Source organism: Castanea sativa, chromosome 5, assembly GCF_040712315.1.
Source record: "Castanea sativa cultivar Marrone di Chiusa Pesio chromosome 5, ASM4071231v1".
NCBI lineage: Eukaryota > Viridiplantae > Streptophyta > Magnoliopsida > Fagales > Fagaceae > Castanea > Castanea sativa.
The window spans coordinates 14,959,159-14,970,700 of NC_134017.1; the positions used below are offsets into that span (position 1 = coordinate 14,959,159).

The 11,542-nt window shown below is 36.0% G+C and overlaps 1 protein-coding gene across 1 annotated transcript; it reads right to left on the reverse strand.

Moving 5' to 3' along the window:
- Positions 1–203: 203 nt before the first annotated feature.
- On the reverse strand, positions 204–5,645 carry LOC142636558 (protein ACCELERATED CELL DEATH 6-like). The gene is made up of 3 exons (XM_075810817.1): positions 4,611–5,645; positions 3,797–4,332; positions 204–1,069 (listed from the first exon to the last, which is right to left on the reverse strand). The coding sequence occupies exons 1-3, from the start codon at positions 5,524–5,526 to the stop codon at positions 449–451; spliced, it is 2,073 nt and encodes a 690-aa protein (XP_075666932.1). The 5' UTR covers positions 5,527–5,645; the 3' UTR covers positions 204–448.
- Between the last annotated feature and the right edge of the window lie 5,897 nt (positions 5,646–11,542).

The following is an 11,542-nucleotide window of genomic DNA, read 5'->3' on the forward strand; positions in this document are numbered from 1 at the left end:
CTATAACTAGACAAGTTTTTATTCACTTGTTTGCAAAAAAACTATACTAATTTAAAACCTAACAACATCAAAATAAATTCTGGCTTGAATGTTTCCTAGTTCTAACACAAATAATCTTTAAAAAAATATCTATGCAAAAAGCATTGGTCACTCAAACAATCAATAAAAATACAGAATTCATAGTGCATGGACTCAAGGAGCAGTAAAGCAAGTGAACATAACACAATAAGTTTGATACCAAATATAGAGTTACAACACAGCCCAAAACAAATAAAAGCGTAGCGTATCAAGGCTAGACCAAAAAAAAAAAAACCAAATCCAAATAAAAACAGAAAAGTTCTACCCATAAAACCTTCAATCCCCATAAAACACCAACTCCCCCACTTTTTGGAATGCATTGCCAAAGGCATACACAATGGCAAACTACATATAGCATACGTAAAGGAGATTATTCTTCTTTCCTATCATCAGTGTCACTCCTAGTAACTTTTATCAAAAGGCAAAATGGGTAGTGAAGGATGTAGCGAAGAAAACGACGGTGTAAGGAACTGGGAAAACAAAGTGGAGAAAACAGTATCAAGAGAGTAAGGTGGACGAATGAGCCAATGATTAAAACTAGATAGGCAAGCCAGTTGAGGTTTCTTAATACTAGATAATTGCCTACCATGAATGCTACGGAGACCATTGTTAGAGCTAACCCAAAAATTGGCACAGCGAACTTCAAGGCAGCAATAATGAAGTTAAGATCACCGAGTTGTGCCCAGATGAGAGTGACAACAACAGCAATGGCACTATACATAGCTATGGTGTTGCAAATTACGAACACTTGGAACATCTGCTTTTCTAGAAAAGTTGCCACACCTCCAAAGCCGTTGTAACCACCGGGCACGGTGAAAGCCGCTGCAAAGGTTACAGTAGCCACGAGGGCTGCAACCAACAAGAGAGTGCCAACTCTGTCCTTGTCGCTGTGTAGCTTCATATGAGGCATCATAATTTGCATGTTCTTGCTCGTACTGCTTCGAGGAGCTCGTGGGGCGCCGGCATATCTCAAGGCTTGCCGTGTCAATTGCTACATGGTGAACAAGAAACTTTTTGTTATGATCATACTGTTCATTTCTTGGAATGAATAGGAATGAATAGCACCTCTCTCTCTCTCTCTCTCAAATATAATGTAGTCCAGTTGTAAATACTAGAAAGGATTATTTACGAGAACAGCAGCACATATGACATGTGGGACAGCATATAGGTCTCACAAATTTGAGGGGTTTCATATGATATTTTCTCCAATACCAGATGTCTACGTGACCAATGGTGGAGTTAGGAGTTCGACTTTAAGGGCTAGATAGAAATGAGAATTTTTTTTTTCAGTACATATTTTAAGTACATCCCTATTATGTACAATAGTCTAAAACAATATTGTAAACATATTTAATACACAAGTTAAAGTACACTCACCATTTATCGATTCAAAATAATTTTTTTGAGTTCAATCTTTGGAGATTTGGAAAGGCTCGTTAGAAGTTGAAGTTTCAATATTATAACCTAAAGGTATATTGCTTTTAGATTATTCTCTTCTTTTTCTTTAGAACAATGAGTTAATAGTTTTTCTTCTTAAAAAAAAGAAATAATAGTTTTTAACTTTCCATAGATCTAGTGTTTAAATTAAATTATATAACTCATTAAATATAATTATTAAGATAACAAATCGTTAATTCATAAATAAAAAAAATACTAATAGATTAAAGATTTGCTAGAAAGTCGACAAATAATCATTCAAATCTCAATATATATGAAAAAATCTAATCAATTACATTTTATTTTTTTAAAATAATGATCAATTATTTGCTTAGCCAAAAAATAACGCTATACTATTACTTTTCTGTATTATAGCTTAATAATATTAGTTTCTTATATATACATTAGGGTTGTCCACGGGTCGGTCCAGGTCGGGTTTATGCCCAACCCGGAACCGACCCGCCGGAATCGGGTGGAGAAAAAACACACCCGCCGCCAATCCGCTGGAGTAATCGGGTCGGGCGGTTCAGATCATCAACGGGTGGCGGGTGGGTCAGTCGGAATCATAAATCTGAGAAGACGACGAGAATCGGTGAAAAAACACACAAATCCGGCGAAGAAACCCAAATTCCGGCGAAGTTTTTCAGATATCGGCGATATTTCTCTTAGATCCGGTGAGATTTCGCAAGATCCAGCGAAAATCTCACCGGATTTGATGAGATTTCGCCAGATCCAGTCAAAATCTCACCGGATCTAAGGAAATATATCGCTGGAATCTGGGTTTTTCGTCGGATTCTGGAAAAAAGTCGTCGGATTCTGGAAATTTCGCCAGGATCTGGAAATCTCTCGGTCAGTTCGTTTTTTCGAGTTTTAGGAGAGGAAAACCGAAACCGACCCGCCGGAAATCGGTTTCTGGTGGTGACGACCCGCCACCGACCCGCCGGAGCAGTCGGGTCGGCCGGATTCAAGTCGGATCTGGTCGGTTTTTCGGGTGGATCGAGTTACCGGATCCTTCTGGACAGTCCTAATATACATTATAATGTTACGTAGTATAATATAATATATTTATTTTTTTCTCAGCAAAAAATTATTTATTATTTTAATAAGAAATAAAGAAGAAAATAAAGTCCTAGCTGGCCACTACTTTCGTTAATGAAAACTTAATTTTAACCATACCTGTGGTGCATGGTATCTTGGAAATTGGAGCAATGCAGACCAGTTGTCTGCATCATAAACAGCTAAAGAGAAAAGAGAAGGGGGAAAAAAGAAAGAGCAAATCAAAGTTAACCTTAACACAGTGAGTTTAGAGTAGAGGGAGAGACAGATGCAGATCTTTCGCAAGAACTAGGTACAATAGTTCGCAGTTGCGTGATATTGTAATATTTTTAGGATAAAAAGTAGAGTTACAATGATTGCTGTTCGTAGCCACCTTCTGCAGTTAGTCCAAAGTAAGCCATAGAAGTTTTACGAGGACGAAGGAGGAAATATTAGAAAATGATTTTGTCTCTTTTATTTATTGAGATAATTGTTAAAATAACTATGTATTTATCATAAGTTTGTGAAGATCCAATTATTTTAATCTAGTGATATATACTTTTATCAATTTATCACTAATCAGACTATAACATATATAGTTCCTTCTCAAAAAAGAAAAGAAAGAAAGATTGTAACATAGTATAAATGAAGATTAAGTTTTCATTTGACAAAGATTATTTTTACCAACTTATTTTATTATTCAGTTTATGTTTGCTATTATTCAAGTGTTTCATTATATTATTTGGTACTATTTATGAATCTCACTATACTATTTCAGCTAACTTTTACTTTTATCTATATTACTTTTAGCAAAAAAATTTCAATTTTAACAAAAATAAACAGATCTCAAACAGATTCTAAATTTGATTTTAGACTCCATTTTTTTATATATAGAAAATATATTTGATTGGAGATTGGACTCCATTTTTTAAAAATAATTCTCATAATTTATATATCAGTATGTTTTCTAATTTTTTTTTTTTCAAAAACTTTGTGGGGACCGTGGCCCCTCTCGGTCCTAGCATGGCACCACCATGTGACACACACACACAATTTAAAAAAAAATGAGAAAGAGAAAGACATTAATGAACGTTGTTTGGTTTAATTCTAGCACTAGACAATAGTTGGGACAGGAAAAATCCCTGTAATAATTGTATAATGTGTCTAACAAAATTTGTTACTAGAAAAGGGGTTTAGATCAAGGGTCACATGATTTGCAATTGTATAAAGAATAAGGATCACATACCTCTCGAAATGAGGGAAACCCCACAGGACTATAATCACCAGCAACGTCGAGAGCTGTCTTGCCTACATTATTTAACAACTTCAAGCTTGCTCTTTTGTCCCATGTTAAAATGCTCACTACCTTAGGATGCCTTTCCTTGGAGGCCAAATGCAAAGGAGTGTTTCCATAATTGTCTTTTTCATTGATAAGCATTTCAAGGTCATCTCTTTTGAGCATATAAGCTACCGCTTTGGCTTTCCCACTCACAGCAGCTACATGCAAAATGTTCTGACCGTTTCGGTTGAGCAACTCACTCATATCCGGATATTGATTTAGAAAAAATTCAATTACCTCGATATGTCCTTTTTTGGAAGCTGTGTGAATTGGATAAAAGCCATTCAGGTCAATTTTATATGCGCAGTCTGATGCTTTTTCTAATAAGTACTGAACCCCGTCAAGGAATCCTATTGATGCCGCATGGGAAAGGGGAGTCATCCCTGTATTATCTTGATTCGTGATGAGATGTGGCATTTTTCTCAAAACGGTATCTAGGATACCTGGTACACAAATAATAAGAAGAATTATAATTGAATTGAGTGAATTGAAATTTTAGTATAGTGAAGAAAATAAATTATGTTAATAATAAGGTACCAAATATGACATTTACATTTAACTACTTGGTATAAATATAACATGCAGGTTTTGCCATATATTGTTTGCTAAAAGCCTTTAGGCTCTATTTTTAAAAATAAATTTGGGTTTGAATCTCTTATCCTAAAAAAACAGAATGAACAAAAAACAAAAAAAGGTAGTGTTAGTGACGAAAGAAAATTACCTATGTTCTTTGTAGTGAAGGCACAGGAAATGGTAGGGTGCACAATCGATTTGCCAGCCACTTTTTGCAGGCAAGGGAGTTTATTCAACATGATCTCCAAAAGTTCAACATCTCCTGCTTCGGCCGCCATATATAGAGGAGACTTGTTTTCCTTATTTATCGAAGAACAGGTCACCACTGGTTCTGTCTCAACCAAGAATCTGGCCACCTCATTGTACTTGATTTTGGAGGTCACCTCTTGGTACTTGTTTATCAAGGCCAAGTGCAGTGGAGTATTCCCCCTCTTGTTTTGCTCCTTCAGTGGTTCGAAACTACATTGAGATTCCTCCAGATGCTGGTATGATGCTGAAAGCAGAAGTTTAACTATAGGAAGATGCCCAGCACTTGCAGCAACATGCAGAGCAAGGTCACCAGCGGAGTTCTTTCTCATGACAAGTTGTTGGCACCCTTTGGTCTCCAGAATCACTTTTACAACCTTCTCATGGCCCGAGCTTGCTGCAACATGAAGGATTGTATTTAACTTGGGGCTTGTGTCGAAGAGGTGAGAAGATTCCATATCTCGTGCTTTTTCTATGAAGGCAATGTTACCACCTTTTAAAGCCTTGAACAATTCTGGATTCATGCTTGTAGCTGTGAAGAACTCATCATCATCGGAATAATCATCATCAAATTCATCATCATCAAATTCATCATCAAAAGAATTGGACTTTGGCAACCCAGCGCGCCTACCGTTTTGTGCCATGTTCCCCATTGGTTTCGGAGGAAGGAAAAATTTGGGCACTGGCATCACCGATGGGTTTTTAGCTACCTTAACCTCCGGGAGATCTTTCTTCATTTCAGCATCAATGGTAACATCGTCCATTGGCACCTTTCTCTGTGGGATCTCATCGGGGGTGCTGGAGATTGTACTTGCCATTAATGATTTTCAGAAGTAAAGAAGCTCTAGCTAGTTTTCTATACAACTGAATAGGGTGGTTCCACGCTAGAATCCCTGCTTAAATAGACCTCCGGGAGCAATGCATGAATCCTCTTTTTCACTTGTATGGAGCCCGCTCCATGTGAAAAAAGAGACCATTAATGGGTGTGGTTTACTATAAATCATCACTCGTATTTCAGTTTTTATTCATTACTCAATAATCGTGAGCCCCACCAATCTATCATTTGTTTGGTTTGATTTTCATTACTCTATTTTAGTAGTTCATTACTCAAAATATTGAGAATGAGTAGTGTGAAATGGGAAAAACTTTTTGGTGTTTTTTGATTCTTGAATAATGAGTTAAAATGACAATTTAGTATTAAAACACAAGTGAGACCTAATAATAAGACTTATCACACTCAAAAGTCCTGGCTAGCTCTTCTTCCTCTCTTTCTTTCTTTCTTTTTAGAAAAAGAAAGAAACCATGCGTCAATGCAAGTTATCTTTTTCAAATGTGTGGAGCCCATTCCCATGTGAAAAAGAAAACACAATTAGTGAGACCTATTAACAAGACTTGACACACTAAAAATTTAGTGCTAGCTCTTTTTCTCTCTTTCTTTTTCTTAAATGAAGGTTAAGTGTTATTTGGCAAAAATTATTTGTGTTAACTTAGTTTACTATTCAGCTTATTTTTGTTATTATTCATGAATCTCACTACACTTTTTGGTACTATTTATTAATTTCACTGTACTATTTCAGCTAACTTTTACTTTTATCTACAGTACTTTTAACAAAAAAAATTTAATTTTAACAAAATAAGCGGATTCAAAATGGATCCTAAATGTGATTTTAGACTCTATTTAATGAACATTGTTTGGTTTAATTCTAGCACTAGACAATAGTTGGGACAGGAAAAATCCCTGTAATAATTGTATAATGTGTCTAAAAAAAATTTGCTACTATAAAAGGGGTTTAGATCAAGGGTCAAATGATTTGTAATTGTCTGAAGAATAAGGAGCAGATTAACATACCACTCGAAATGAGGGACACCCCATAATACTATAGTCCCCAGCAACGTCGAGAGCTGTCTTGCCTACATTATTTAAGGACTTCAAGCTTACTCATTTGTTCCATGTTAAAATGCTCACTACCTTAGGATGCCTTTCCTTGGAGGCCAAATGCAAAGGAGTGTTTCCATAATTGTCTTTTTCATTGATAAGCATTTCAAGATTTTTTTTTTTTTTTCAAATAACTTTACTATGTTAACAATTTCATTAGTTGCCCAGTTTAATAAGAATGTGGGAAACTAGCATCTCGAGTTTCTAAAACTCAAGATCCTTATAAAACTCGAGTTTCTTATAAAACTCGAGTTTTTAATACTCGATTTTGGAGGTTTTCATAAGATGACGTGGACTAAGTTTTAACACATGGATATCAAGTTTATAAAACTCGATTTACAAACTCGAGTTTCTAAAACTCGTTTCTAATCCATGTTTTTACTAAAACTGAGTTTCAGAAACTCGTTTTTGACCACTTAAAACCTAAAATCTGGCCTCACTCGTCACTCTCACTTTCAAACACTCTCTCTCAGACACTCTCACTCTCACTCTCACACTCATTCTTCTTCTTCTTCTTCTTCTTCTTCTTCTTCGCCAGTTCCGCCTCCGATTCCAGTCTTCAAGAGCGCACTTAAGCGCCCCAAAGCCACTGCTCCCATTACAGCATCTCGAGTCTTTCCCCACTGCTCCCATTGACCCACCGTACCGAAGGTACTCTCTCTCTCTCTCTCTCTCTTTCTCCAATTTTAGATTTTGGAATTTCATGATTTTGGGTTTTGGTGATTCATGTTTGGTTTCTGAGAAAAAAAATTGAGGTTTCGGATGATAGAGAGCCCTTGTGAGACCTTGCTTAGTTAGTCTAAATTGAATTGAGTTTTTATTGTTTATTTGCTACTGCATCAGTTTTAATTAAGTGTTTCTGAAATTAGGTCAATCTAGTAATTTCAAGATTTTCTAAAGTGGGTTATCACTGGTTATACCAAAGGCCCATGAGTCTTATTCTATATTTTGAGTCCTTTTTCTATTTGGTTTAGAAGTTCTAAAGTACTTTTTACTTGTTATTAGTAGTCCTAGTTTTTCTAGCAAAGGATGTAGCAAAATTGCAGCAACTTAGTTTTAAGCTTTAAGGCTATGATTGCCTTCTCCTAGCTAACTGTGATTGCTATGGAAAACCTAGTGGTGATTGCCTAGAGTTTATCTTGCTTTGTTTATCATTCTATACATTACTTTAACACCAAATAGCCATCAAACTTTTTTATGAACCAATCTTTTTTTATTGCCTAACCCTACCTAAACCCTTACATACCCTATTCAACAATCCATCAAGATCTCATCAAAAACCCTAATTTAGAAATGAATTCCTAAAGATTCCACATCATTTTTAATTCAATATTGGACTTCATTTTGATCGTGGACATATTTGAACTGTATAAAAAAGCTGTGTTTGAACTTTATACCACCAGTTGATCACATGACTATCATACTGTCCATTAATAATTTCTTACAAAATACTACATTATATTTTAGAAAAATGCATATTTCTTAGTTTCACATTCAACCAACTGTGCGCGATTGAGCTTGACACCTAAGCTAGCCCTTTCCCCTTTAAGTGCACCTCACAGAAGAGTGTCAATTGAGCTACAAAACTCTTGTCATAGAAGTCGCTTTAATTTAGGGCAATTACTACTTCAAATAAAATTCAACACAACATACTCCTAGATCCTAATACCCTCAAGTTGGCGCCGTCGTCAATTGGTTGCTTGAGTCCGTGGAGGTCCCCAGGGACGAGTTTGGGACTCACGCCGAGTTTGCGAGGGCGCTCGCGTACTTGATCGGCGATCCTAATGTCTTTGCCTCCGTCCTTGGGAGGCCTCATGCTATTCCCAAGCTTCTCAGGTTCATTTTATCATGTCACCCTCAGCGGTCAAAGAAGGTGAATTTCCATCAAAATTTTTTGATATTAATTAGATATATAAATGTTAGATTTTCATGAATTGAAGTATTGGAAAGTAGCTTTGTCCTAAGATTTTCATGATTTTTTTTTCTTCTCTTTCTCTTACTGTGACTTCTAACTAAAAAGTTTCCGATGTAACAATTAGCTTGAAACTAATTAGTAATTCCATAGGCCAATATTGGGGGCTAGTTTTAGTGAATCAATGTGCATTTTGTCCTAAGATTGCTATTGAAACATTATTGTAGGTTAAACCTTAATTTTTACTAAGTTTTTAATTTAGTAAGAGAGCTTATAATTTATAAGTTTTTAGAAAATTCTTTTATTAACATTATGGTTCGCATTACTAAGTTTGTTCATTATGATAGGTAAGACCCATAAAACAGAATTTATATTATTCTGTCTGGTTGTTTGGAAAATGAGTAAATAAAAAAATGATTTTTTTAAACAAATTGAGCATTGGAATTGTTGTTATGAAATTAGTGTGAATTCTGATAGTGTAAAAAGAGTTAATATCTTGATTACATTGATATTTAATCTAGTTTGATTTTTTTTTTTTTATCATTGTTTTTATTTTATAATTTGCTAATTCTACGTTTATTGATTGTAAATTTGAATTTTTGTAGTTGAATTGACATTTAATCTAGTTTGAAATTTGGACTCTTTTTAGCTCATACGTTGCATTGTTTCAAAAACTCAGAAGTAGGATTTTGGAATCATATTTTAGCCTAAATGTCAATGTTCGCGATTTAGCCTAAATGTCATCTTTTAACATTTGTATATTGTTTTTACCATAATTTTGATTTAATCAAATTTCATAATCTTAATGTGAAGTTTTTAATAACCAATAACGAGGAATATCTCATAAATAGTAACAGTATTTGTTAGTCTTATCCATTCTTTGATGATAATGATATTTCATAATTCCACTATGTATTATAGAACAGTAGCAACGACGAAACAACGAAATCACCGATCAGAGGACATTTGGAATGGTGAGGTGAAATTTCTAGTTCTAACAACCGCTTTAATTTTTATGTTCTCTATGACTTTTAGCAAGTTCTTTCAAAGTTGTATATCTAGTTCTAATAACCGCTATAATATTTATCGATTTTGCAGGACCCGGGCCTACTTAAGTGTCGTGGTCGCACTAAGGAGATGGCAAACATAACGATGCAAGATAATCGGGTGATTGACATTATCAAGTTGGTGGGGCTAGAAGGATTGTTTAAGGCCCCTTCCAAAGAGATAGATCACTGTCTAATATCGGCCCTAGTTGAGCGATGGTGGCCGGAGACTCATACGTTCCATCTTCCACATGGTGAGATGTCAATCACCCTAGAAGATGTGAAGGTCATTTTGGGACTTCCTATAGACGGTGAGGTCTTGGTTAGGCCGACTGCTATGGAGGATGGGGATTGGAAGCAACTGTGCGTGGAGTTGCTTGGTTTTGAAGTTCCACAGAATGACAACAAAACTTTGGTGGGACAAAGAATTCTCATCAACCGCCTTGTTGAGCGCATTGAAGAGCCGCTGCCTCATGATGCAACGGAGATGCAAATACATTAGTATGCCCGGTGCTATATATTAGCACTACTAGGGGATAAGATTTTCATGGACAAGTCGGGAGATAGGGTGCATCTGATGTTCTTGGAGTTCCTGCGAAACCTTTGTAATCCGTAACAGTATAGTTAGGGTAGTGGTTGCCTGGTATGGTTGTATAGAGAGTTGTGTCGGGCAAGCCATAAAGAGTCATCGTAGATTGGTGAGGCATTGCAATTGGTCCAGTATTGGGCATGGGCGAGGTTGCCATTCTTGTGCCCGAGGATAGAGCCCCCACTTGGATGTGATTATGGCCATGGCCAAATGCTCCACTTGCTTTTAAGTAAGTATTTTCATGATATTCAGTGTGTTATGGAATTTACTCTTCTTAGTAACTAAGTGGTATTATCTTATCTTATGTTATTCGCTCGTAACTGTAGGTGGGTGTGGGTGCAAGTGCAAAGCTCGAAGAGTAGGCCATCCGGCATGGCGTTGATCCACTATCACAAGCAATTAGTTAGAATGAAGCTGGACCAAGTAATAATATACAAAAATTCTGTTTGGTTATGCTGAATAAAGATTGGATCCGTATGTATAATTTCTTTTTTTTTTTCTTGCCTAAAGATTGGATCCGTATGTATAATTTTCCTTAAGAATATGTTAAATCATTTTCCCTTGTTACACATTTTAAAATTTTATGATAATTGTTTTTTGTTTCTATTGCAAATTATGTGGCAGCCATATAAGGCAAACTTAGGCCACCTTCCTGCCTTCTGCGTTGCAGGGAGGGATATGTGGACGGCAAGGGTGCCACTTGTGAGTTTTTGCATAGTAGAGACACACCACCCAGATCGTGTCCTTTGACAGTTTGGGTTGGCGCAAGAGCGACCCGACCATGTTGTGTACAATCATAGACCGCATGGAGTAGACTTGCGTGGGAACGTGGACAAAAATTGGAGGGAGGAGAATGCACCATACATCCTCTCATGGGGTATGAGACAACAACAACTTTGCCATGCACCTCCTCAAATGGGTGAGATGCCCCACGATCATGACTATTACCGCTGGGTCAAACAAACAATAATAGAAAAAAAAATGAAATTATATATATATATATACACACTCACAACTTTATTACTCAATTTAAAAGACTAGACCATACTATGTCTCCTCTCAACATGGAAAACTTAACCCAGAAATCGATTAGAGTGACACACAGTTTATATTGTTCAGAGTTAGAGTAATTCATGAAAAGAGAAAGTACAATAAAAAAAAATGGGTCAAACAAACAATAATGGAAAAAAATGAAATTTTATATATAAAAGTTTACAAATTTATCACTCAATTTCAAAGACTAGACTATACTCTGTCTCTTCTGAACATGGAAAAATCAACCCAGAAACCAATTAGTGTGGCACACAGTCTATATTGTTCAGAGTGAGAATAATTCATGAAAACAGAGAGA

Excerpts from the sequence above, each read along its gene's own strand:
- LOC142636558 (XM_075810817.1), bottom strand. The coding sequence starts at position 5,526 with ATGGCAAGTACAATCTCCAGCACCCCCGATGAGATCCCACAGAGAAAG. Across the intron at positions 4,333-4,610 it reads CTTCACTACAAAGAACATAG|GTATCCTAGATACCGTTTTG; the intron begins GTAATTTTCTTT and ends TTTGTGTACCAG. Across the intron at positions 1,070-3,796 it reads GGTTTCCCTCATTTCGAGAG|CAATTGACACGGCAAGCCTT; the intron begins GTATGTGATCCT and ends TTCACCATGTAG.